General features: G+C 36.4%; 4 protein-coding genes across 4 annotated transcripts; 1 reads left to right on the top strand and 3 right to left on the bottom strand.

Moving 5' to 3' along the window:
• Nucleotides 1-4,569: 4,569 nt before the first annotated feature.
• mRpL54 (mitochondrial ribosomal protein L54) lies at nucleotides 4,570-7,945 on the top strand. Its single transcript, XM_089646221.1, has 3 exons — nucleotides 4,570-4,751; nucleotides 6,607-6,752; nucleotides 7,446-7,945. Exons 1-3 carry the CDS (start codon nucleotides 4,658-4,660, stop codon nucleotides 7,608-7,610), a joined length of 405 nt encoding a protein of 134 aa, XP_089502347.1. The 5' UTR covers nucleotides 4,570-4,657; the 3' UTR covers nucleotides 7,611-7,945.
• A 592-nt stretch (nucleotides 7,946-8,537) lies between these two features.
• On the bottom strand, nucleotides 8,538-11,124 carry LOC149412034 (nuclear pore glycoprotein p62-like). The gene is made up of 2 exons (XM_089646222.1): nucleotides 10,983-11,124; nucleotides 8,538-8,830 (listed from the first exon to the last, which is right to left on the bottom strand). The coding sequence occupies exons 1-2, from the start codon at nucleotides 11,052-11,054 to the stop codon at nucleotides 8,672-8,674; spliced, it is 231 nt and encodes a 76-aa protein (XP_089502348.1). The 5' UTR covers nucleotides 11,055-11,124; the 3' UTR covers nucleotides 8,538-8,671.
• A 205-nt stretch (nucleotides 11,125-11,329) lies between these two features.
• On the bottom strand, nucleotides 11,330-18,605 carry LOC149412033 (uncharacterized). Its single transcript, XM_089646220.1, has 7 exons — nucleotides 18,388-18,605; nucleotides 16,669-17,615; nucleotides 15,279-15,519; nucleotides 14,182-14,410; nucleotides 13,198-13,366; nucleotides 12,763-12,926; nucleotides 11,330-11,689 (listed from the first exon to the last, which is right to left on the bottom strand). Exons 1-7 carry the CDS (start codon nucleotides 18,419-18,421, stop codon nucleotides 11,548-11,550), a joined length of 1,926 nt encoding a protein of 641 aa, XP_089502346.1. The 5' UTR covers nucleotides 18,422-18,605; the 3' UTR covers nucleotides 11,330-11,547.
• Nucleotides 18,606-21,523: 2,918 nt separating this feature from the next.
• On the bottom strand, nucleotides 21,524-24,268 carry LOC149412032 (uncharacterized). The gene is made up of 2 exons (XM_089646381.1): nucleotides 23,539-24,268; nucleotides 21,524-23,211 (listed from the first exon to the last, which is right to left on the bottom strand). Exons 1-2 carry the CDS (start codon nucleotides 24,124-24,126, stop codon nucleotides 21,544-21,546), a joined length of 2,256 nt encoding a protein of 751 aa, XP_089502507.1. The 5' UTR covers nucleotides 24,127-24,268; the 3' UTR covers nucleotides 21,524-21,543.
• Nucleotides 24,269-27,171: the final 2,903 nt, after the last annotated feature.

The following is a 27,171-nucleotide window of genomic DNA, read 5'->3' as shown; positions in this document are numbered from 1 at the left end:
TACATATTTCACTACACACTATACATATTTCAAGTGCAATAATTAATAATTTATACAATGATAAAATAGTGGAAATTTTCATTTTGTTTACGCAAGTATAACATAACATACAGAGAGAAAATGGAGAAAGATACATAACAGGCCTATCGAATTCATAATGCTGTAGAGTAAACCAAAATGACGTTAAAAATATTATTATTACGAAAACTTCAAAATCATGCAAGTCAGCAAAAAAAATCCAAACGTAACAATTTAAAAACAGATGATTATCACGACGTGAAAGAAAAAATAACATGTATCTAGCTAGGTAAAATACTTACAATATGTCGCGTCAAATTATAAAAACGAAAATGAAATGTTTCGTTTCTTGGAGATAACAACAGATCCTTAATTTAAGTATTACTATTGTGCACTTATATACATTTAAAATAGGTTTTTCTTAAATATGCGCAATACGCTCAAGGGATACCCCAACAAATATTTTCTTCTCCCTAAAATGACAGCTGTCATTCGACTTTCTAAATCCAATGGAGATTTTCTAGAATATTGATACAATTTGACCCTTGGCGCCCTTGCAATAAGGTCGCTGCAGAAACATCATAGTGCACATACGCTCTTATGTAATTGTGCGTGAAAGCTTTTTTGATCTGTTTATGGCTGTTAACAAAATATAAGTCTAACATTTATTCTTTCGCGTATGTGTCTTTGATCGTAGCTACGACTCTCAGCTTAAAATATATAGGTAATTATAACATTGGAAACCCAATAAAAGGCACTCATAAATGGGCAACTTTTGTGACATTTTCTTGCCGGCAAGGTATTTCCTTAAAAATTCTCGCCGGCCAGTGGACCGCATAAGTTTTCGGCTGGTGTCAAGATGTACGCATACGGGTCATTCCGCCGTTTCGTTCAAATTTGCCTGTTTCCGCGGATTTTTTTTTTTTTGCTTTTTTACTATATATTTTTATAGAAATGGGTTCCCGTACCTATCAGATGTATAAAAGTGAAAAGGGCACCTTTGTGCGACACTTGGATTCGAAGAAAATTGATGGAAGGTAATGAAGGTGTGGATGGTAATGAAAAACTGTTGGATGGTCATTTAAACATTTGGATGGTAATGAAGTTTGGTAATGAAATATTAATAGATGGTAGTGAACATGTTTAAGGTTCTTAAAATGTCTGTGAATAATGAAATTTGAATAGAAATTGAATAATAAAATAGATTTCAAATCATGCTAAGTATCATTTGACGTGGTGAGCGGATTAGGAAAAAGAAGAAAAACCTATTATAGTGAAAAACTAAATGCTTTATTCAGACTTTTGAACATTGGAGACAAGAAATACATTTTTTCATACGTAATCACTAATCAGTTCTGCTTACTTATGCTTTTGCAATATCTGTATGAATTGTTAAAAAATAATGGAAAAAAATATCAAAATACAAATTAAGAAAAGGCAGCTGGAACATCAAACCCAACACAACTAAAATTTTCCTATTATACTACTTACCCAGAAATTATAAGTAATAGTCAAATTCTTTATAATTACGTTTTATAAGTAGGTTTGTACACAAGAAATACAAAATTTTCACATTCCTAAGCAAACATTGTAATATTTGAAAAATAGAAATAATAAAAATAATAATTAAAAATAAGAAAAAATCAGAAGTCAATTGAAATGCAGTTTAAAATAAAATCAGAGATACTTAAAACAAACACAACATATGTAACTAATAAGTACAAGATAAAGGTCTTACATCTAAATAGGAACATAATATTTAAGGAACTTGAGATCATTCTTGTGAAAGTTTTTGCTGGAAAACTATTTCAAATCAAAGTTCGGCAAATTTTTGAAAGTGAATTGTCCTCTTTCAATCTCATCTGGATCTTGCAAGCGCTGAAGAATTTGTGATTCCAAAATGAAATCGTCGTCACTAATTGTTGGCCAGACAAATTTTTTGGAATTCCCTTGAGCTTTTTTCAAAAAAATTACTTTGTACTCTAGTGTGTACTCATGTTTTCCAATAATTTTCCCAATGAAATGATGTGTCGTGTTAGTTATTTTATATTGAACCATTATCCAGTCATCTAAGTAGTATTTGAATGGCGCCTCCTTATCCTCTTTGTTGGTTTCCTCGTCAATGTCCATGTGTGGGAGTTTTGGGGGACTGCTGTTTTGATTCATCGAAATCAGGATATTCTACTCTTAGGGATCGGATGAACTTCTCGAACTCACATTGATCGAAAGGATTGAATTCTTGCGTACTATTTTTATAAAGGGAATAATGCTGATAGTCGAACGGGACGTTTTAGAGTATTTTCACTTTACATTTCTTTTCTATAGTTTTAGCAGGCTCTGGCGTTGAAGCAATAGTATCGTCCAAAAACATGGAGCCGTCGAATTTGCTCAATAGCATATTGTCATCAATATTATTGAAAATAGTAGGCGAGTCAATTTGTAGGCTTAAGTTTTCAATATTCATGTCAACTGTGACATCTATACAGGCTTCGTCATTTTCTACATTCAGTACTCCCAGATGTTTGCTGTGCTTACATAACAGATTGCTGTGTTGGCAACTGAAACAGCTGAGGCTTCTTAAAACAACACTGTATGGCAACGACGAAGACCAAATCACCTGATGTACTTTGATTGTTCCTTTAAATCCGGGAAGTTTTTCTGGAAATTTATTCCGATATATTTCGTCTTCTGCAATGACAGTCAATTCGACGTTTTGAACATTTTGACGGACACCTTCAGCAAACTCTTCAAAGGAACCGATGTCTCCGCCAAATTTCACGTAGTTGTCTGCAGATCTCTTCACAATCGATCCGATGCCATCTGGGGCCCCCTTACCATGTCCCGCCTCTTGGTAGTTCCATGTGACCCTCTCGATATTAGGAACTTGATCTATTAATTTCGTTATCATATAGAAAATGTAGCGGTTCCTATATTGACTAGATGGCGAATCAGATAAGAAGTGAATCGTTGCAAGCGATGGAACCAAATCCTGCGCCATATTCAGAACAGGTACTAGATGTGCCCATATAGCTGAAGCATCATGATTGAGGCACCGACTCATCGTGCAAAATGATTTGGTTGAAGGAAGACCCGTCTGGCTGTCTACATAGTAAAGTACTCCTGTATGAAGAGAGACTTGTCCTCGGCTGCCACCAAAATGAAAGGACTGAATTTTTTCATGGTATTTCAACCAATAGTTCTCGCTAAAATCAATAAATATGTATTTCACCAAAATAATTAAATAATAATTAAAATATGTATTTCACCAAAACTGAAATTGTCCGACGCTAGAACGCAAGAAACTGCTTTTATTGATAATATTAACTTTTATGAACCCCCAAACATGGTCCCAGATGCACGTAAAAATAACCCTTACAAATTTATCATTACCCTCCACACCTCTAAATTACCATCCGGCAAAAAATTTTACGATACGGAAGGTAATGAGACGGAGGGTAATGAGGTTTTGACAATCTTTCCTTAATAACTCGTTTAATAATGACATTACAAATCTTTATGTTTCAATAAAAAATAATTATAGTTTATAGGTTCATGATTCGAATTTTTAAAACATGTACTTACTTTAAAAAATGCTGGAAGGTAATGATGCCTGGTCGGTGACAAAGTCGTTTTCGAGCACGGAGATCGCAGATATTTCTTTATTCAGCGACGCACGTCCTCCCCCGTCCAGATATAGCGGTACACTGATTAGTAACGGAGGCGCGGGGTGGGGTACAGCTGACGAACAGTGACAAACACGGTCACAATTTTAATTACCGCTTTGGCGGAAGACGACAGCGATTTTTTCTGGACAAAAACAAAATCTCAATTCTTTCTATGATACAGTAACTTTAAAAATAAATTAAACACCAATAAATATGCAAAATTAGTTGTACATTCAGGTCGATTAATGAATGTAGTGATTTTACTAGTGTAAAATGTTCTTATTTATTGATCAATTTACCGGTCCCTCATTTACACGGGGAAGGTAATGAGATTTTAGCATGTTTTTTGTATACCATAAAGTTATTAAGTAACAAATGCCTAATCCGGTAAATACTACTTTTTCCTTTTTTAAATAACTACATTTTCCAATAAAACTTTCTTGAAAAACATTATTTTTCATATGACTTTTTTGCAAGAACATGCGATTAGAACGAAACGGCGGAATGACCCATACAGAAACAAGGGCGTTCATATCAATATTTCACCTTTCCCTTTCTAATGCATTACATTCCATGCTTGTTAGCTAGGCTGTTATAAGTAGCTATTTCATCTATTCACACATCGTTATTGGTAATTGGTATATTATTTTCTAATGCTTTTCGTTACTCACTTTGCACCTAGAAATAGGACCGTGCTACGTTTTGTTCTTTTAATATGAACATAACGCGTCTTCGTATTCATGTTAATAAGTAGAAAATAACTTTTTCATATAGAGTCTAAGTTCAAGTATGTACGGAAAAAAATTCTGTCAGAGTACCTATTTTTTCTTTCAGTGTAATTATTCAACATATTTTTTTTTTCTGCTGTCAACCCTGGTATGAAAAACATAACCTAAAAACCGCTAACGTCATAATTCATGATTTTGTATTTATAAATAACGTTATTCAATAGTTAATTAATACGGCCATAAACCATGGCATCTTTACTATTTTCTGCCCTTAAACAGAGTTTCTTCGCCAGCTATTCGTGTACACGTAATTATGCCATCAAATCCGCAAGCGGTGGATGTGAGTTTTCCCAATCATTTTACTTGTACTTATTTAATTTTTATGATTTATATTACTGTTGATTCTGATAGTCCTATTCATTTTTAATTTTGGTAAAGTAGTCGAATGCCGCCTCGCGCAAAGGCTCTTAAATATAAACAACACTTTATTTCAACTTAATTGCTAATGAAAACAACTATTTCAGTCAGAAATAATTATACGACAAATTGTTTTTAGTGCAATAAGGAAGTTGAGTCCATTTTTTTTATCAATGTTCGCATTCAAACTTAAATACTGGTATTTTTTTTTTTTTTTTAAGTTTGTTTTCATAATTAAATTAATTCTCAAAGTTTAAATTTTATTAAGCCCGCCAAAACGAGCGGAATCCGAGCGGTAAGAGGCGGGGTGTGGTGTGACGTCATTCGAACTGTGAAAACCACGTCGCTTAAGCATTTTGTATGGAAAATTTTTTAATTCTTCAACAAGGAATTCCAGTAATTTTTTTACCAATGTTAACCGTCTATTAGAATTGATGTTATTAAAAAAAAAAGAAAATTGATTAAGATTTCATAGTTAAATTAATATTTTAAGTTAGAATAATTGCTTTTCCCGCCCGGCACGGTACTTGTACGGTATTGCCGTCGCTACTTGTTGACGTTCCCCGCGCGAATTCAGGACCACCGCGCAGAAAAGTAAAGACCAATAGTAAAATAACGGTTTACAGCCCAGTTCACTGTGAGACTTTTCTGGGCGGCCGGCGGCCTGAAGTGTATCACATGCTATGTGACATGTATAATAATAAAAACTTCTAAGTTATGCAATAAACAACATATTATTATAAAGCACTATACGAATATGTATCTTTAGAAATCCATTTCATATAATAATAACAACAAATACGTTCATATATTTGACAAACCCAAATAAACCTTTGGCCTATACACCTCTCTCATCTAAACCGATCATCTCTCATGTAATAGAAAGAGATGCACCATAGGTGATCCGTTGTACGTACAAGTCACGACACATGTAACGTCAGAATTCTTTCGATCAATCGTGGAGCGTATACAGTCTATTGCTATTGAATGCTTTTTCAAGAACGTTTAACTAATTCTAAGAATAATAATATAGAAATATATTTATATATTTAGAATCGATATTTTTTGATCTACATGAACATATTTTTTATAAGTCAAAATATTTTTCACTCAACTTCCTTATTGAATGATTCGGTTTCAGTCTGCATGTGGTATCAGTATATTTTATATTGATATGTTTTGTATCCGAATTTTTATTTGCGATTTTTATGTTATAATATTGTTGTGATTTAAGAGTGAGATCGTGTTGTAGAGTTTAATACCAAAGTATAGAAAGCTTTTTTGCCATACATAAATCGTTTTTCTCATTTTCAAATAATAGTGCGTAAGAAAGAACTGCAGCATTATTGTGACAAAGAACATACTTTTTGTTTTATTTGTGCCGTTGCAATATAAATGAATACATAAATAAAACACTTTACATAAACCTTTCTCTTCGTCAATCTATCTTGGCCCAGTGACTCTTTGTAGATTACATTACCACTATTCTAACACTTGCAGTTAATTTACCAGTTGGTAACAGAGTGAAAAATGTGGTATCCAATCCTCTGTTAGCTATCTCATCATTTTTTTTTATTGATACATTAGAATCATTTTTATATAATTTGGTAACGTGAGCCTCACTGGGTGCTTTACCTGTGCTGAGGCCCATTGCACAAGCAACATTTTTCCAATGATAGAAGTACGATGTTTCACTTTCGTCTGACTTATTTTACAATTATTATGTCTAACCACAAAGTGATACATTTTCTAGAATTTTTTGTCGTTTATTTTTCCAGCCCTGATGGCCCTTGGCAAAGGAAAAAAGAAAGATAAAGCGGGAGCTGTGGTTGAGAAGATAGTAATCCCGGTGGAAACTGACGCAACTAAACTGGTCTCCTACTGCTGCGGGAGTAATATCCTTATTAATGGGCAAGATGTTAAGGTAAACAATAAGCCTAATACCATTGACATTACAAACTATAGATACATATCTCTAAAGTGGCATGTGAAAGATGCAGTCATTGTTATACTTTCGATGTAGTATAGTATATAGAAAGTGCCCTCATGTGTGATGAGAAAGTGTTTACATTACACGGCAAACACTTAAAATATCCAAGGAATAACATTCCAATTGTAAATATACACATATTATTTATTGTTATAAATAATAATACAATTACTTTTATTGTTTCCCAAAGTTTTTCAGTGCCATTAGCGCATAACGAAAACGCATATGTATAGGACAACCTACTGGCAGTAGGTCGTCTCATACAGAGTTCCGTATTCGTCTTAGTGTAAGCGAATAAGCGTATCTTGTCATCTCAGTCACACCCGTGATGAAGAATGTAGTATTCGCCGCAACTTTTTTTCTTATATCTATTTCGTTCATATACACATTCTTTGAATGTCTATCTTTGTCATGTATATGAGCAACGTTTGAATTTAAGTATTTACTGAAAACATGAGTGTTTGATAATTGCCACATTTTGGGTTAATTTTGTGCAACAATAATGTGTCTATTTGTATTGTAACGTAATTGTTTTGATCATAATGCTAAGTTATATTATTTTTCCTTTCAATCGTGTTTAAATGATAGCAGCGCCCTACATTTGAACATTTTATTTTTCAATTGAAGCTTAAGCCAGACAGTGAGTACCCCGATTGGCTGTGGACTATGAGAACCGGCAGGGCTCCAACGCTCGATGAGATGGATCCAACCACCAAGGAATACTGGCTCAAGGTACGAACCCTGGCACTCCGAAGAAACAACCGACTGAGGAAACTGCGCAAGTTCAAATAGGCCCATCTATTGCAGTGCTTGTTAGTTTTTAGATTTCATTTTTTCTGCGGCAGAATGATTATGACTTTAATAATGTTGTTTCTAGGTATTTTCATATTTGCCTCGTAGTTATGCACCGATGAATTGCACCCATCTTTGATTTTGAACTTTAATGCCGCCTAGTTTTTTACGCATTTTTAAGATTACTGGCTTTGTATGGGGTGGCAATTTTTCACAGTATATACCAAATTGTTTATAGATGCAATAATGATATTATATAATTTGTTTTGTTCACTAATCATTCTACAATAGAATTAATTTGAAAACAATTGATGAAATGTACTTTATTCAGTAGCTATGTTATAAATATTAAGGTTTAATAAAATGCATTTAAATAGCTTCTTGTTCTTTTTCTGTTGCAATGAGAATGCAGTGACCAGGTTTGAGTTATGTTCCTGAATGTAAGCAAGTCTGTAAGACTGTTGTAAGTCAAAATCCTTATAGCCAAAATCCCTGAAGTCAAAATCCCAAATTTTGTGAGGTCCGTCATTCATCAATCAACTGTACAACACCCAGACATGTAGCCAAATGAAGAATTTAAAAAATCAAGATAGCAACATCACAAATAATATATACGGGGGTAGTCCCAGAAGTACCCGACCTTAATTATAGACGGCCATCGTTGTTTGAAAAAAAACTCCTGTGGTCGAAAGTACCAAGCTCATGTTCGAAGTTTGAAGGCGCTACATTGTTTTTGTTTGACAGCCATCAATAGTGAACGCTCTCAGTGAATTGGAATATGGAAGAAATTGGTCATCGTTATGTGATACAATACTTTCAAATATTTTAACCAATATCAAAACCAAGCTAGATTCTACTCTAAGGGAGTCTGTTTACTACGTTTACAACAGTAAAATATCAGGTGGCAGAGTTTAAACGAAGTTATTATAGTACACATTTTAAAAAAGTTTTATACAAAAGCTGTTTTAAATACTTTACAAAATTGAATTTTATTTTTAACATTTTACAGCTTTACAAAGATTAATAATGTGTGTTGAACATAAAAATTTATTAAGATATTTTTAATTGTAGGTTAGGTTGAAGGATCGTTCGTTGTCTCTTCTGACAATATTATGCATTGCAGATAACTGTTCCAGTTTGCTGGATATTTGGGCCGTTGAAGAGTCTATCCACTGCATAGAAGACATGTGCGCGTTTAGTATCTTACCAATTTGCGCAATCTGTAAAACAAAAGTTTAGTTAGTATATTGTAATAGCAAACACCACATTATAAATATAGGGATTTTGTTGTACTGAGCACCATAAAACCATTGCAAGATTCTGTATTGCACAAATACTTGGATGGGCTGGGCATTTGGAAAGAATGGCTGATGACAAGACCCTTTTTCTGAGTAGTAGACACTCTCAATATTGCCCTGGTGAAAGACCACAATTCAGAATAATTGAAACGTTGCTTGAAATGGCTAAATCCACATTTGGTGACCAAATCTGAATGTTCAGGTACTTTCCAACATCTCTTCAGCATTACAACATATACTAATTGGTGATTCCACAGTCCTACTGACTCCGGTTAGTTGGTGCAATATTCGCATTAAAAAAAAAATTGTTAAATTTCATAGATTGCGATAGGTTGGCCACACAGAAAGAATGCCAGGTGACAGGACAATGAAGATCATGACCAAATAGGTGCGTCAGTGGAAGCAACTCCTCAATGAAAATTGAAGGCGAATAGCTAATTCTGGTCGCCCCTAAGAAAATCCTCAATTTCTGCTATCTCCCTTCAGTATTTATATCCAAGTATGTTATGTTGGACTTCACACCTTTCAGTCATCTAAGTTTAAATCCCACAACATTAATCTGTGAGAAATATTTAGGATGCAGAAGAATTCTCCAGTTGACATTTTTATACTGTTTTCTTAATTACTGTTTGTATCTTTATTTTCTCTTTAACCCCTAGAGCAATTTTTGGAGACATTTCTCCTAGAGTTCAAACACCCGTAGAGTCTTTTTGGGAGATATTTCTCCCAGCCTAACACAATCTCAAATGAAAGTCATGCTATCTCCTTTTGTACTACGGTGAGATAAATGACCTCTAAATAACCTCTATTGTGCAGCTGGCTACATCTGCAGTTCAGTAAAATTATGAAATAAGTTTTATATGTGCAGGGTACAGCGTGTAGACCTAGGTTTTAGAAGTTTTTAATTAATTGTCCATGAAAATTCCAAACAGACAAAGTTAATTTTGTACAAGCGCTATATATATTTTCATTATTAAATTTGGTTTTGAGCTATTTACAAAATTTTACCAGACTCATAGGGATTAAAAAGTTTTGGAAAAAGAGAACACCACACTCTGTATATGTATTTAAAAGTTTACAATAGACACTCCCGAAAGTGAAAAACATTTCAAAAATATTTGACAACATTTGCAAATTCATTAATAAATATTTTTTTCACATAAAACGAGAAAAAAAAAAAGTTTTTTAGTCTTGTGTAAAGTGGTAATTACAGTTTACAAAATAAAAACCATTGGTGGGAGACCTTTTAACTGTTTGCTTTTAATATTTAAATGCATATGTCGATTTGTATTACTAAAATCTGAAAGAGTTTTTATCTGCTTTCAAAAACAGTATTTTATTTTGAAAAACGTAAAAAAATAATGGATTTATCCAGAATCGAATGTAATTCGATTTTTGCAAAAATAAATCATAAAATTTCGTAAATCTGAATCTAAAGGACAGCCATGGCGGTAAAACGCCGAAAAATGTATTTTTACGTGGTTATACATCGTCCTACTTAGAATTATTATTATGTAAATCTGAATCGATTAACACTGGAATGTCGTATTTTTTCCAAATTATTTCGAATATTCGAGTTTGAAGGGCCGAGAAAATTAATATCATAGTTTTACGAATTTACACAAAATATCTGAATTTTAAAGGACGGCAACGCAATTTTAATTTACGGGTAAATATATCGTATTGACGAATTACAAGAACAAATTTTCGTGTGCGGACAAAAATAAATTTCGAATTAAAAAACATTTTGTATGAAAAAAAATTTCTGGGGTTTTTTGGTGGAAATTTCGAATTACGCGTTTTTTTTAATTATCGGGGTTCGAATTAACGGGGTTCTACTGTATTTATTTTTTACTTTCCACTGTCCTGCAGGTTGATTATAAATAAGCCTCTTTGATTGTCAGCTATCATTCAACCTTACTACATATCCTGCCCAGCAGATCATTTGCCAATGTATTAATATGTTTTATTGAAAGTTCTTCAAACGGTTTGGTAAAACAGACAGATTAATATTTTATGTTATGTATGTTCATTGTTAATTTGTTGATAAATTAGTAAAAAGAGTTCAACTTACAGGATCATTATTATCGTCATTACGATTGGACTCGTTAATGTGTTCAATGATCTCCTTCAAATCTTCAGACATTTGCTTCAGTTGTGTATCTACGCTGTCAGCCAATTGGTAACTGAAACAAATACATTATTATCGTCATTACGATTGGACTCGTTAATGTGTTCAATGATCTCCTTCAAATCTTCAGACATTTGCTTCAGTTGTGTATCTACGCTGTCAGCCAATTGGTAACTGAAACAAATACATTATTATCGTCATTATGATTGGACTCGTTAATGTGTTCAATGATCTCCTTCAAATCTTCAGACATTTGCTTCAGTTGTGTATCTACGCTGTCAGCCAATTGGTAACTGAAACAAATACATTATTATCGTCATTACGATTGGACTCGTTAATGTGTTCAATGATCTCCTTCAAATCTTCAGACATTTGCTTCAGTTGTGTATCTACGCTGTCAGCCAATTGGTAACTGAAACAAATACATTATTATCGTCATTACGATTGGACTCGTTAATGTGTTCAATGATCTCCTTCAAATCTTCAGACATTTGCTTCAGTTGTGTATCTACGCTGTCAGCCAATTGGTAACTGAAACAAATACATTATTATCGTCATTACGATTGGACTCGTTAATGTGTTCAATGATCTCCTTCAAATCTTCAGACATTTGCTTCAGTTGTGTATCTACGCTGTCAGCCAATTGGTAACTGAAACAAATACATTTATTTACAGTACAACCTTTAAATATACAGAATAAATCTATATAAATAAAAATTTAAATGTTCATTTGTTAAAAATCTTAAATCTCCGAAACCTCTTCACCGATAGCATTGAAATTTTGACGCAACGTTGCTGTGTGTTTTTATATACCTATATTATATACATGTCACCTGTGACAGGCAAAAACATGCCTTTCTGAAAAACAGTGCCATCTGTTGGACAAACATGGTTTTTTTCTTTAAAAAGCGCCATCAGCATGGCGAAGCACAGCGAGTCATTTTTATAAAAAAAAGATTACAAAGCAATTATATATACTGTGTAAACATAATAATACGATTTAAATTAACTAAAATAAATAAATTATTAAATTAAGGAAAATAACAGGTGTTTTTAATAATTTTCAGAGCATACTTCACTTTTTTTTTCTATCGAGGGAATTTCACATAGTATGTACAGTTGATTCTGCCTAATTGGGACACATTGGGCCCAAACATTTTGTCCCAAATAAGCGATGTTTAAGGTAGGTAGATAAAATAAAAGAATACATATTGCTTTTTTCGGATTTTCTCAAATGTGTTTTTAAACTCCATCGCGATACAAGCAACATTACCGCTTACTGTGGTGGTAGTAGGAGGTTATTCTTAACCCTGAAATGTTTGTATTTCTTTATAAAAACATTAAAAGTTTTGTGGCTCACCTTACGTTTTTTCGTCTAAACACTGAATTAAAATTACTGATAAAAAAAAATATACACATTTTGTTAGGGAAATGAATTATAAATGTTGTTACCTCACTTTTTGGCCATTTCATATAAAAATTATTAGTAAAAAATTTCAAAAAAGTTTCATAAATTTTTCCCAAATTGCAGTCGCTTCTATAGAGGTGTATTTTTTTTTTATGTGGTTAACTTCTAAATTTGAATATGAAGCATGGTGTTTTCTCTTTCTAACACCCTTATTTCTCACCATGACAGTAAGGGGACAACAATTTTTATGAGACCATACGAGCCGTTAGTTAATTAACGTAACCCCTCAGGCTAATTTACGTTAGAAACACTCACGTCTGTTCCCTGTCCGGATCGGTAGTCACATTGGCCAGCTCCTTCTCCAGAGGAATCAGCAGCTCCTCAAGTTCCCTCTGCTGGCCGATGACAAAGTCCATCTCGTGGTCCAGACTCTGTTGCTCCGCTCGGGCATTCTGCAGCATCTCACTTAACTCCACAATCTGGGAGAATTCAAAATACAAATAGAAATCTTAACATATAAAAATTAAGCCTGTGTATGTTAGCACTCGCAAAACTCATAGTTTTTATTAGTGCCAGAAGTGTTTAGATAGTGGTTTAAATGGTAGAAGAATACTTAACGCAATAACTCTGCACCGAAATGAGAAACGGAGTCAAGTCGATGTAGTGTAGATAAGTCCGAGACGTCCGAGAAAGACATTAGCAACAGCGAAGCATTGCGGGTTCCACTAGTAATAAATAAAATGTTCCCACCTTGTCCCCATTGGTAATGAGCAGTTTATCCCAGGCGTTGATCTGAGTGGCCTGGTTGATGAACACCTTCTCGGAGTCCTCCAGTTCCAGGCTCCACTTGTTGATGGACTCCTCCATCTGCGCAAAGTTTATGGACTGCACGGCCGAAGGGGCGGGGGCGGCACTGGTCCTGGAAATTAAAACAGTTCTCATTATTGAGACATTGAAATTATTTATTTATTGTTATTGCATTCAATTCATAGAACTCATTATTAACTCCGCAACCTCTCGTTTTTTGAACAAACAGCTACATATTATCCGTAGAGTAAATTTGTTTGCTTTTGGAACAGCTCATATATGGTCTCGTAGGAATCGCTGTCTCCCTCTTTTTTTAAAGTATATTTTATTCAGTTATAAAATTTAACATTATAATAATATTTGGCTAACTTATATAGCGCTGTTTCCTTAACATTTAAAAGGAGTTCATTGAACATTTTGAAACCTTTATAATAAATATTGTTTTGTGTTACTTATAAATTTGTCTTAGGAAGCCTAAAATCGTTGCAGCTTCACTAGGGTATTATAGACCAAACGTTGAAAGCATATTTTATCATCTTTCAAAAACAGTTTTCAGTTTTCGGATAAGATCAGGAATATCCCAATTATTTTGAATTTTATTGAGAAGCAGAAATACACAAAAATTATCCGACTTTCTGGCATCATCTTTAAGAAATATAACGGTCAATATGCCAGAGGCCTGAAGGGTTATTAACCATCGTGCAAATACAATTAGGGTAGGGGAAAATAAAATCATATAAATAAGTCAATGTGACATAACCATAGTTTGACAAATGCTGAAACAGCTGTCCCAATAATAAAACTAAAATATGTACATAATGTTTTTTTGTTACGTACTGAAATTATTAATTATTTTCACATTCACAATAACAAAAAAAAAGACTTTTCAGGTGATCATAAAACAGTTGTAATAAGAGGTTTACTTACGTAGTACTTGTAGTTAGTGTGGCCGCAGTAGACACGTTGCTTGCGGGTAGGCCAAATCCTGGTAGGGTCCCGCTAGAGGTCGGGGGCGCCCCGGGAAGGCCCGAGGTGACCACGGGCTGTCCCGATATCACGCTTGTTGGGGGCTGCTGCGAGGAGGTGATGGGGGCAGGCAGGCACAGCTGGATAGGCGCAGAGGTGACAGGGAGAGAGGGGGTCAGCGACGAGAGACCTAAAAAAATAAACGATAGATTTTGAATTTCGATATGTTATCGTTGTTATAATTGGACTTGGTATAAATAAATTAATCCCTTTAACAAAACCACATATCAGAATATTGTCCATTTTTCAGAAGGATCAAAATCAGCTGACCAGTGGCGTGCAGTCCATCAAGGCTGAAAAGCTGTGCCTACCAAGAAAACTAAAGAATTATTTTTTTAATAAATATGTTATGTAATAACAAAATTTCTGATCACATTTACTTCCCACAAATTTGTTAAGGAACATGTACCCTCATTTATTCAGTTAGCCACAACAATTGCCAGTAGACATTTAAAAAAAAAAATTATATTGAGGAATCAAAAGTTATTTTTATACTTTAATGGGGGATTTACTTTATTGATATTGTACTGTCGCAACTCACTGCACAACCACTCTATTTTCAGAGTAGATCAATATCGCATGTTACTAGTTCCATTTTGTTTAAAAAATGCGGCGAGTGGTTGCCTGTGACCAACCGTTTTCACCTGCCGCATACGATCTGGCACCGCACAGCAAAGGGCGGAAGCTAGTCTACATTGGCTCTTGCATTTTCAGTTTCTGCGACCTGTTGAAACCTATGGTAAAAATCGACTAGTGTAACTCCCCCATGAGATGAACATAATATGAAGAACCAATAAAGTTCCATTAATTATCTACATATATTTTAGCAATTTTACAAACTACAATGTAAACATTTGATGCAATTCATTTAGTCATAGAGCAATGCAAGCCGGGCGGCTGACATTGTGAAACCCGTGATAAATTTTTCCAAGAACACAAAATAGTATTTGAGAAGCAGCTCGTTAGGTAAACTACTATTTTAAGAACACAATAAATACCTGTCGTAACTGGTTTAGCAGCAGCCTGCGACAAAGCTGCTGGCATTGTGAACCCCGCAAAGCCAGAACTAGCCGCAGTAGCGGTGGCCACTGGGGCTGCTGCAGTACTGCTGGGCGCCGGGAGAGCCAGAGCCGCCGCACCACTGCTGGCGGGCACTAGACTCCCGCTGGGGCTGAACGAGGAGGCCCCAAAGCTGATGGGAGGCGGGGCACTGGTGGGGGGAGCCTGGGCTGGAGAACCCTGAACAAAAACACAGATGAAATTAATTAAGTTTTCTTTTAACTTTTTTTTGCCTTCCCGTTGCCAATAGAGTTAAGTAAAAAGCTCTGAAATCACTGTCCTCCATGTGGTTCCATGACAAAACAGAACATTGAAGAAAAATACTTAGGACAGGTTGTTTCGGAGAATTCAAACAATTCATCAAATTTAAATGTACATTTCCGGGATCTGCGAAAGTCCTATCAAGTTCTGTTATTATATCATTATAGGCTAGTTGCTTGATAAAACTGAAATAAAAACAGAACTTGAAAAAATCTTTCACAGAACTTGAAAATGAACGTTGAAATTTGATGAATTGTTCAAATTCTCCGAAACAGCCCGTCCTTATCTAATCTAATCTAAAGTCTATCCGGTTACTCCTATACAATGAATGGATTGAATTGTTTGTTCCTAAAGGTTTTGTTTTGGTAAATATAGTTAAATCGGTCAATATCTCGGTACTACTATAACACTATTTGGCTGTAAGTAACTACTGTAAAATGGTTTATGATTGAGATTGTACTGTTAAAACTGTATTATGTTAGTCAGTCATCAAATTTTTGACGGCTTGAAAATAACAATAATATTTTTTTTTTAAATTGGTAGATTTTAAACAAAATAAGGCGATGACACAAGTCAAACAATGTATAAGAGAAATAAAATAAATTCTAATTTTATCTTATTTAATAAATTAAAACAAAAATTCTCTCTGAAATCATAAGATTGGTAAGTAGGTAAGTACTTAAATACCTACCTACTTAATCATTAATCAATTTCAGTAACTACACTAAAGCAGGTTGTTTCAGAGAATTTGAACAATTCTTCAAATATTAAGTTCTGTGAAAGTTCTTTTCAAGTTCTGTTAGATTTCAGATCTGTCAAGTAACTAGCCTATAATGATATAACAACAGAATTTGAATAGGACTTTCGCGGAACCCGAAAATGAATGTTGAAATTGAAAACATCCTGAGGATGGCTTGTTTCGGAGTATTTGAACAATTCATCAAATTGTAATGTTCATTTTCGGGTTCTGTGAAAGAACACACAACTCCTGAAAATCACAGAGTTCTAATAATAAATAAATCTTAATTATATTAGTGATGTCAAAAACATAAATAAATGTGAAATTACCAAGTTCAATCCATTTTGAGTAGTGGTCGTCGGTGTTTGCTGAACTCCTGCAAGAGGAAACCCTTTATTTGGAGCGGCTGTTGAAATAGTCGGCTGCCCAAACGGCAGTATCGAAGAAACGGGAGTTGAGCCAAAGTTCAGACCAGGAGCCGCAGTCGAGGCGGTGGGCAAACCAAAACTCAACCCGGGACTTGCAACTGCGGGCGCAGGCTGTCCAAAGCTGATCGGCGCTGGGTTTGGTTGAGTGGCCTGTCCAAAAGATATTGGAGCCGGATTCGGTTGAGCCGGTTGACCAAAAGATACCGTTGCTGGGTTCGGTTGAGCAGGTTGCCCAAAGCTGATTGGAGCTACGCTCGCATTGGATTGAGCCGCCTGTCCAAAAGTTATAGGTGCCGGGTTACTTTGAGCTGACTGTCCAAAGTTTAGCGTAGAAGTTGGTGCAGATGTCGCTGTTTGTCCAACTGACCCAAAGCTGAATCCATGTGCCGCGGTAAACGGAGCTGCAAATGCGCCGATTTGTGGAGCTGTTACATTTGGTGCTGGCGTTTGTCCAAACGATAAACCGCCTCCAGAAGTGCCCCAGTTGATCGTCGGAGCGGGAACAGTTCCCCCCGCCGGCTTCGTGGCGAACGAGAAAGCGCTGGTCGCCGGCGGAGAGGCTACTTGTCCAAAACTCAACGGGGATCCCGCATTCTGATTGGGCGCAAGGTTAATGGGTTGGGCAGTCGGAGATTTGACACCAAACGGCGATTGGGAGTTGAAACTGAAGCCACTAGTGGCCGGTTGGGCCGGGGCAGGAGAGCCGAAGGGTGCTCCAAAGGGTGAGGCAGCTACAGCGGCCGGTTGGCCCCCGAAGGAGAAGGCCGTGTTGGACGGAGAGGCACCGAAGGGGGGCGCGGCGGCCGGCGTGGCAGACGGAGAGCTGAATGAAAATGCGGCGGGCTTAGCTGAAAATAAACAGATTTGTTAATTTGTGTTACGATTAAACAGTTTCAAGATATTAATTTGATATTTCATAGAAACTGTTGTGACAAATAGGTGATAACAGAACTTGAATATTAACTTCTAAATTTGACAATTTGTTCAAATTCTGTGAAACAAACTGTCTTATTTCTCTTTTCACAATTTAACAGATTATTTTCTGTTTCATCGCATAATGTATTGTTAATAAAAAGAAGAAGGGATTTGTGAAAAGGATAGCGCTAGTTTCAGATGCGGGGTAAGTTAAAAACAAAATCATTTGAATCGAGGGTCAAAAGACAAAAGGCGGTAACAGGCCAATGGACAATGAGGAACTGCAGTCCAATTTTTTATTATTATTAATAATGGCTTTCTAAGTTATATACCTGCACATATTTTACAACTTTATTGTTTTTAGTAGTTATTGTTGAAATCAATTTTTTTTTTAATTACGATAAAATAAAATGCGTGCGTTAGGTTGAATTCGGAAAATTTACCCCCCGATTTTAATTTTGTTAAGTGAAAGAACTTTTACTGGTATTTACAAACTCAACGAAATGCAAACATAACCTAAATGTCAAACATTTTTCCTAAAAGAGTAACCAGTTTAAAAAAAACGTACTTAAGATAACTTTTCTTAACATTCATTGCTGTAAATAAAGTCGAAACAGAGTTATTAGTACTTGAAGTAACCCTTAAGCATTATTGATCATTGTTGAACTCATGTCAAGTATGTGTTATTGTGATGAGAAACTTTACCTGCACCCGGCGAGGCACTAAAATTAAAACTCATGGTGGCGATAGTTTATAGCAATATACTCTAATGGAAATGCGAAATAAATACAATAACAATCGGCTCGCTTTGCTTCGTTTGTCGTTTTTTTCTCAAAGGCGCAGTTTGTAGTTTAGCAGCTTCGCAGTAAATTCATAAATCGAAAACTGACATTTTATGCCATAGATATCTTTATCCATAGATATACCCGCCACTCATAAATATACCACTCTCCCGCCACTCTACTGACTACCAGTGCTGCCAACGGATCTTGGCCTAATGTCGCCGTTTTTCAAACATTTAGTAGCCTAATGTAGCCGAATTTCAGTTGCAGTAATTCTAATGAACTCGCATAAATTCTGCCCACATATTCCCCACAATATTCTACGTGATCTTGATCCCCCCTTTTATTATTCGAAAACCATGGGGGGGGGGGGGGTTGTTAGAGAATTTCTGTAAAACATAATTCCCCACAAAAATGATTCAAAATGAGTACTCCCCACAAAGTATTTCAAATCCATGGGGGGGTGGGTAATTACAGAACTTCGCTGAAAAAAAATTCCGCACAGCCAAAAACATTATGTGATTCCCCACAACAATTTTGAAATCCATGGAGGGGGGGGGGGTGGCTACGGAATTCTATTTAACTTGTCTCCGAGGTAGCCTAATCGGCGACCAGTCGCCTTTTAGATTTTTTCGTCGCCAATTCTCGTTCTGAGTAGCCTGAATGGCGATAAATCGCCTTCGTTGGCAACACTGCTGACTCAATCGATGAATTATCTTTGATTACTCGATCTTTTTAACCATCGAAATATTTCGATTCATTCCATGCCACAAATCGATTCTGTAAAAATCACTCGAAATCATAGTCCGAGAGGTCCGAGACAATCGTTTTGAAACGTCAACGAACAAGGAATCGATTCTGTCAGAATTCATCGATCTCAAAGCGGTGAATGTGAAGCTTCGATAAATAATTTCGGTAATTATTTACCTACGACTACCGTTTGAGAAAATATTCCGTACATGTTAGGTTAGGATGGATTAGGTAGAATTAAATCACAAACCAGTCTATACAAACCTAGCGTAGCCCACAAACTACTTGAAAACTGGGATATAACTCTAAAGGGGACGCGAGCAGGCGTTATTAAAGGGGCAATTTTTTGTAGTAGTAAAAACGGTAGTCGTAGGTAAATATTTACCATAATTTCTGCCGCTGTACCAATACGAATTTTTAAATACCACCTTCAGTTTTTTAATTGTAGGAATTAACTTTACAGAAATATCCACTTTAAAACCAAATTTCTGAAATCGTGTAAAACGGGTTACCGTTTTTTACGATTCCTTTCATGGAAATTTCCCAACATGGAAAATGTCAACACTTCACATAATATTGAAAATATTGATGTTTTTAAAAAAAAAATTGCGACCCATTTTCCGAACAATTTTCTGAGCTAAAATGTCCGCTATTCCAAATTTTTGTTTCAAAAATAATATTTCCCTTCTTAAAATGTGTATTTATCCCAAGTCTTAAAAAAATTACCGAACTGTTTTCAGACCAACTTTTTTTGAAATTTTTCAGAAAATTAACATTTACAAGGTATGAACATGTTCCAACATAAAAAAATTCCAAACTTCGAATAACAAAATCAAACAGGTAAAGTCTAACCAATCATAACTTTTTCCAAAGTCAAATATAAAAATTGAAAAGAAAAAATCTAACTTATGTACTGATATTCCTGTCACGGCCGTCATGGTTTTCCGGCGACTGCTGCCACTGGATTGCCTGATATATATTTTTCCAAGGAATTTTTGAAATCGGTTCCTTTTGGCTGAACCGCACATTTTTATTGGCAACTATCTTTATGTATGATCGCAAGATTCAACCCGAAGTAAATGCAATCTAGACAGCGTCTTTTAAGATAAACCTATTTTATTTTTTTAATGTGCGACATCTATTGACCTTTCTGCAAGTCTAGAATGAATATTTATTTTTTCGGAATAACTTTATTGAGTAAAACCTCAAATTGAAATATTTAATTAATTTAATTCATTGAATAAATGAAGACAATGTTGGTAGTTCTTATTCGAAGTATGATACAGTTAAAAGTGACCGAGGGGGATAAGGTCCCATTAGCTCAGTTGGTAGAGCGGTGTCCCGGAAAGACAAGGGTCCTGGGTTCGAGTCCTAGATGTGACTGTATCCTTTTTCTGTTTCAGATTTTCGTTTAGAAATCGCTAATATCGTCTTCAATAATTAAATATTACAATTTGAGGTTTTACTCAAGAAAGTTATTCCGAAAAAATAAGTATTAACATTTTAAATAGTAATCTGGAAATTTTAGAACTCTCAAGCTGATTAGATTAAAAATTATAGGCGAGTTATTGGTATAGAGCAGGGGTCACCAAATGGCGTACCGCGGTCCGGATCCGGACCGCCGACCTATTTTGTGCGGACCTTGTGTTAACAGGTCCGCACAAAATAGATTCACAGATTTTAAGAAAATATAGAATGTCGTCGAAATCCTCAGTAAAATTTACTCACTGCATCCCTGTGATGAATGGAGCAATGAAGCTGTAAATATTTTAGGGAGTAATAAAGCTGCTCTCCAGATGGAAATGATCGATTTCCAAGAAAATGCAGTTTTAAAACACCATAAACAGGAAGTTTCTTGTCAAGAGTTTTGGATAAAATTTGTTTGTGGTAATAAATACCCAGAATTAAAAGAAATAGCCTTGAAACTTCTCACTTTGTTTGGGTCAACATATGTTTGTGAAGCAGCATTTTCCAAGATGAACTTCATTAAAAATAAATTCCGGAGCAGACTTACCGATGAACATCTCCAAGATTTAATGACAATAGACTGCACAAACTTATTCGTTCATTGATATTGTATCTACCCATATAATAGTACACTTTATTATTTCAACTGGGCCTAGCAGCAAAAAAACCCACAGCAGCAGTTTCTATCTGCTAGTAATAATAATAATATTATCACATGTGTCATTTTATCCCCGTGTAACATTGTACCCCGTGGCAGCGGGACCATTGTACGATTTGATTAGAATGATGAAAATGGGAAAAAGAAAGGAAATTTACAAATAGATCAGAAACAAAAAGCTCCAAAATATATTTTCATAGTTTTTTAATCAATTTCCACTTCATACTTGACGTCGTCCTGTCCAACGGGTTTTACAGTCTTGGATACTTCCACCGGGAGTTTGTTTTTCCGGAAAGACATTCCACCGTGGACAATGGAATTATGCTGTTGAAGGCGCCCAACACTAGTGAACTTCCTGCCACAAACGTCACAGATCGGAGCTTTAGTACTGCTCTTCGAAAACTTCAAAGTCTTCTTCGGTAGCGGGATGTCCGATGACTCGAGAGTTTCATTCTTGAATTTGCGTCGGCCCTCGTGTTCATCCTGGAAGTGATCCCGCAGACAGAATGAATCTTCAAACTCCCGCTTACAAACGCCGCAGACCAGAGTCTCGTGCGACTTGAAGTGCTCTGACCGCTTATGAAATGAATCGAAACGTTCCTCGCAAATCTCGCACACTATTGAGTATCTGTGGCTCTTCTCGTAATGGATGAGGAGGCGGGCCCCGCCCAGACGTATTCCACACATTTTGCACGAGAACTGGTCGCCTCCGATGACCAAGAACATGTTTTTATGCATGTCGGTGTGGTTATGAAACTCGGTCCTCGATGTGAAACTGTCACCACATACTTTGCAAAGCCCCTTGTAGGGCAGGACCTTGCTTTTGAACACGACATCGGGATGTTCGGCTAAATAAGCAGTCTCCTTATTAAAACCATCATCATAATTATCAGAAGATGCCGGTTCTTCGTCGCCTTTAAAATGGCTCTGTTTGTCTTCCTCATCGAGAGACTCATCAAACTTAGCCGGGTCTCCGTCGCTGTTCTGATCGGATTTTAGGTAGTCACCGTTGATCTCCACCTTTTCAACATCATCCTCATAGACGATAAGGTTTCCCTCATCTCTGTCTATTTTTATTTCAATCTCCCTGCGTTTGTGAGTTTGGATCTCGTCACTTAACAAACACTTGTCGTTAAAGAGGTCCTTGAGAGCGACGGCTTCGTTCAAAAGGTGTTTATTTTCATTTGCGAGGTATCCGCAGAAGATGGTGTCGTCGGGCAGTACTTCGTCCACTTCCTTCTCGAATCTTTTGATCTTGATATCAGCGAAAGCGTCCAAATTCATCCAATCACCGTCCCATATATTCTTGATGACGTAGCGTAGCTTGTCCACTTCAGTTGTGTTTAAAGAATCTCCGTCAGTTTTGATTGGCACTGCGTAAAATTGCAAACAGATTTCGTCAACTTCATGGTCGAGACCTCCAACGATTTCCCCGTCCGATTTAATTTTCCTAAAATCTTCGGTGACAATATTTTTCAAACACACGTCGTCTCCTGATGAAAATCCAGAACTAGCCGATTCCGCATTCAAAAGTTTTCTTGTGGCCTTTTTTCTACGCCGATGTTGAGCTCCGTTTTCTCTACGTTTGCTAGAACGATTCTTGAGTGTTTTTTTAGCTGCGTTGGATTGTTTATGATGCATGAGACTGTTTTTGATACGTGCAAATTGCACAGAAATGAATTTGTCGAAGATGTTGACTTCTCCCAGACCAAAGAGATCCAGATTGAAGCTCTTGAGGCTGGTTTTGGAAGAATTCAACAGCCGGGAGACGGCCTTGTATTTCTTCATGGAGATGAGTTCCTTGGCTGTCGTTTCTATGTTTAGGATGGCCTTCTGCTGCTTGCTGAGCAACACCTCGTACTCTTGCGGAATCTGAAATCAGAGGGAACAGAATTTCAGTAAAGTTTGTTTTTGCGTTTATCTAACAGACAACTTTAATCAAACACTTATTTATAAAAATAAATTATGTGAACACCGCACAAGAGTCTGCCCGGAGTCAGTGAAACCCTTCAGTTAACATGCATTGGCAACCACTTTTGGGGTACATTGAAAGTCTGGAGGGAGTGGGGAGGGGAGGGAAATGAGAATTACTCAAAAGGTCTTACTTGTAAATTTGCCACAATCTTTTTTTTTAAATCGGTGTAGGAATAGGGAGAGGCCACACTACTGGGGATTATTTCTTCAGGAATATATTATTACCTGTGTTTCTTTGTGCTCCTTCTTGACGTGTCCCAAGAGCTCCTTCAAGGTATCCTTCCATTCCGCACAAATACAACATAAAAACAGAGATTCACCGTTCAATTTTTCCTCAGAATGTTGTTCTTCTAGTTCACTTAGTCTCTCTAACATCTTCCTATCGCGTTTCACAGCTGGCGAATCTTTTTCACAAAAACTGATTCTTTTATTTTTGCTTGTCATTTTTAAATTGCCTTTTTCTTTTACAATTTTAATTACAATTCCTTCATTGTTAAAAGATTCATCTGCATCGTTTCTATTTGCAATTATTTGTAGATTGTTTTCTATGTTATCCGATACTGCTTCAATTTGTGATTCAGAATTGTCAACATTTTCCACTTTGGTCAGTACAACCTTCTCGTTTTTCTCCACATTTTCAGAGTTTTCCTTAGAATCTTTCATTTTGTCAACTATCTTTGAAATGCTACATTTAGAGGGGACATCATAATTTTCGGCTTCTAATAAATGTTTTTTACGTGTATGGAGAGTCATTTCCTTCTCCTGTATGACATTTTCATTAGAAATATCGTCCTGGACCTCCATTTCTGACATTCTATGGGAAGCCACCGATTTATCAACTTCTATCGTGATAATGTTAAAATAAAATCATTTCATATTTTGATGGTGGTGTGAGCAAGATCAATAATCAATTTAGCCATATTGTTGCTGTAACATAAATTTGCTTGAAATATCAAGAAAAACCACTCAAAGTAAACAAGGCGATGAAACTAAATTGCTAAATGCCAAATGCATAAATAAACCACTCTCTAGATCGATATCTTCGGGCTTTTTGTATGGCGCCATTTTGTCACCCCCTTAACCACAGACGACCACAAATAAAACGGTCGTTTGGTCCAGACAGGTAAATATATGGTGGACCATAAAGAAATCTCAAGGTCATTAAAAAAAAGAGCAAACATAGACAATATACCTGCACCCAGCTAACATCGTTCATTCACTAGCCCAAAAAAATTATATAATAAAAAATACTGGAATGCAGGAAAAGGAAAATAAAAAAAAAACCCACAGCTATGCACACATCAAAATATTTTTTATTTTCAAAAAGACAATGGACAGTAATACAAAACAGGGTCAGTACAACCGATGTATTGAGCATTGATTTATCATTGAAGTAGAAGATAATACTAATATATCTAAACAAAACATGAAACAGAACAAGACATAAAAAAATAAAAAGTAACAGTCTCAACTAGGAATCGAACCCAGGATTTCTGTCTTACTGCAACAACTTAATAGGATTTAATTTGACCTTGCACAAAAATATAAGAATATATACACAAAATAGCACTAGAAGTTATTCAAGTTCTCCTGCAAGGGTTTCATATAATTTTCACAGCTTTGTCGTCAGCAAACATCATTGAAAATACTGGTACTTACATGATGTAATTCTGGAGAGGTTTAAATGAACTTGTTTGATGTAATCGTGGCTTTGTTTAGCACTTTTAGTCTCCTAATACGTGGTATAAGATCGCGTCAGAATACGGATAGGTCTGAAAAATTAATCAAATTATTAGCCAATGAAGTACATTCAGGAATCATGAACATTGTATCAAAGAACGAGAGGTTAGTACCTGTATTTAACAACGTGATCGGGTTCTTCTTTCAATTGGTGGAGATAGACCGGATATTTTATGATGATTGGAAGATTAAGCGTTGGCAACGCATTATTTTTTAATCCCAAAAGTATCGTATTTTTGATTTCAATCGCGAAATGGCACACACAAACAAACGTATTTCTTGCTGCTTCTTCCTAGCACTGGATTATCGAATCCATTTGAGCAATCTTTAACACAACACGGCATTAATTTATCACCTTGAAGAATTCTAGCACGCAACATTATTTTTAGATGGGTGAAAGAAAATTCAAAATATTTACGCTAAAACCTTCAACTTACTTCAATCTGCGAAATGACGTCTTGGAAATTACCGTTATTTTTTATCGGAGCATAACACATGCTTAGCTTCTCTTTCTGTTACACGAGTCGCTACGGTAGAGAGCGAGAGATCAAGATACAATTTTTGCTCTGAGCCAATGAGATCTGAGCTTTCAGCCACAACAGCTTTGTCTATAAGAATTTGGGTTGAGGATAACTCCTCCCATCAGGGTTACAAGGTTATGCGAGAGTTATACGCCCCTGGCCAAATGCTAAACAAACTGTCAAAGTCAGAAAAGTAACAGAAGTAGAAGTACAGAAGACCCATAAATAAACCACCCACAGAAGACATATGTCAGAAACAAAATAACGGAATAGTATTAGTGTAGGTACTGTTCATAAACAAACCACTCACGCATTGTTCAAAATATTAAAGTTCTCAAGCGGCTATCGGAAACAGGCAGGTTTTTATTCAAATGAAACCTTTTTTGTGAAATCCACAAGCATCACAAGAGAACTGTCTGAATTCAGTGGAACTTTGGCATCTCCAGTGAGGTATATCGTGAAACTGAAAAGACCCACTCCTTTAGGGTGGGGAAGGGAATTTCATTAATATTCTTTGAAAAATTTCACAATGAAGGGTAAAGTTTTTTATATTTATTTCATTTAAAAAATATTTTTAATATTTCGGAAAATGATGATATGTCCCTAGGTATATACATGACTTGAATTCACAGAAAGACCAAAGCGAACACGTGCTCCAGCATTTTACACGCAGATGGAGGCGGCAGTTCAGATTTTATTAGACATAAATATTTTATCAATAGTTTCACCGGTCCCTCAATAAAAAAATAGAAAGCCAACTTGGAAATACACCCATTAGTCGGCAGATTTAGCTCTAGACCCTCATCAAGTCGTAATCCGAAATGGGTGTATCGTTAAGCCAGCGACCCGGCAATAAAAAAAAACCTTCGCCCAAGGCTAAGCTAAATTGTAATTGTTTGAAGGTCTTTTGTACAAATGTCATTTTAGCATCTTTTAAAATAATAATAACGACTACGGTGAGAATGTCGATGCCAGCGCCACGGACTCAAACAACGTACCGAAGTGGTGTAAAGCGGAACCACTTTAGTTACAGCACCCCACGACAGGCGCGCTACGGTCGCTGGATTGCGCAGCTGAAGACAGTCCCGACCAAAAACAGTATCCAGTACCCAGTCAGAGAGTGATCATCTCGCCTCCCCTTGGGGCGACCGCCGAGGCGCCTCAGCCCAGGAGGCTGCCCTCTCGGCGGTCACGATCTCGCCTCAACAGCTGAAGACAGATTCCGCAACCAACAGTCCCGAGTCAAGAGTACCCAGTCAGACAGTCATCATCTCGCCCCCCTTGGGGCGGTCGCCGAGGGGCCTCCGCCCAGGAGGCTGCCCTCTCGACAGTCACAATCTCGCCTTTCGAGAGTCATCATCTCGCCCCCCCTTGGGGCGGTCGCCGAGGCGCCTCCGCCCAGGAGGCTGCCCTCTTGGCGGTCACGATCTCGCCTAGTTCTCGACACTTCAAATTTCCGCACTCGACAGTCATCATCTTGGGAGTCATCAACCTGCTCTCCCTCTTGGAGCGGCGCCGAGGCAGCTGCCGACCAGGGAACTGCCCTAGCAGAAGTTACCGTCTCGCCTCCGCCGAGAAACTTCCTGCTCTCCCCCTT

Source organism: Hesperophylax consimilis, chromosome 24 (genome assembly GCF_061612785.1).
Source record: "Hesperophylax consimilis isolate HC1 chromosome 24, BYU_Hcon_1.0, whole genome shotgun sequence".
Taxonomy (NCBI): domain Eukaryota; kingdom Metazoa; phylum Arthropoda; class Insecta; order Trichoptera; family Limnephilidae; genus Hesperophylax; species Hesperophylax consimilis.
The sequence above is the reverse complement of the archived record's forward strand: the minus strand, read 5'-3'. Positions and strand labels throughout refer to the sequence as shown.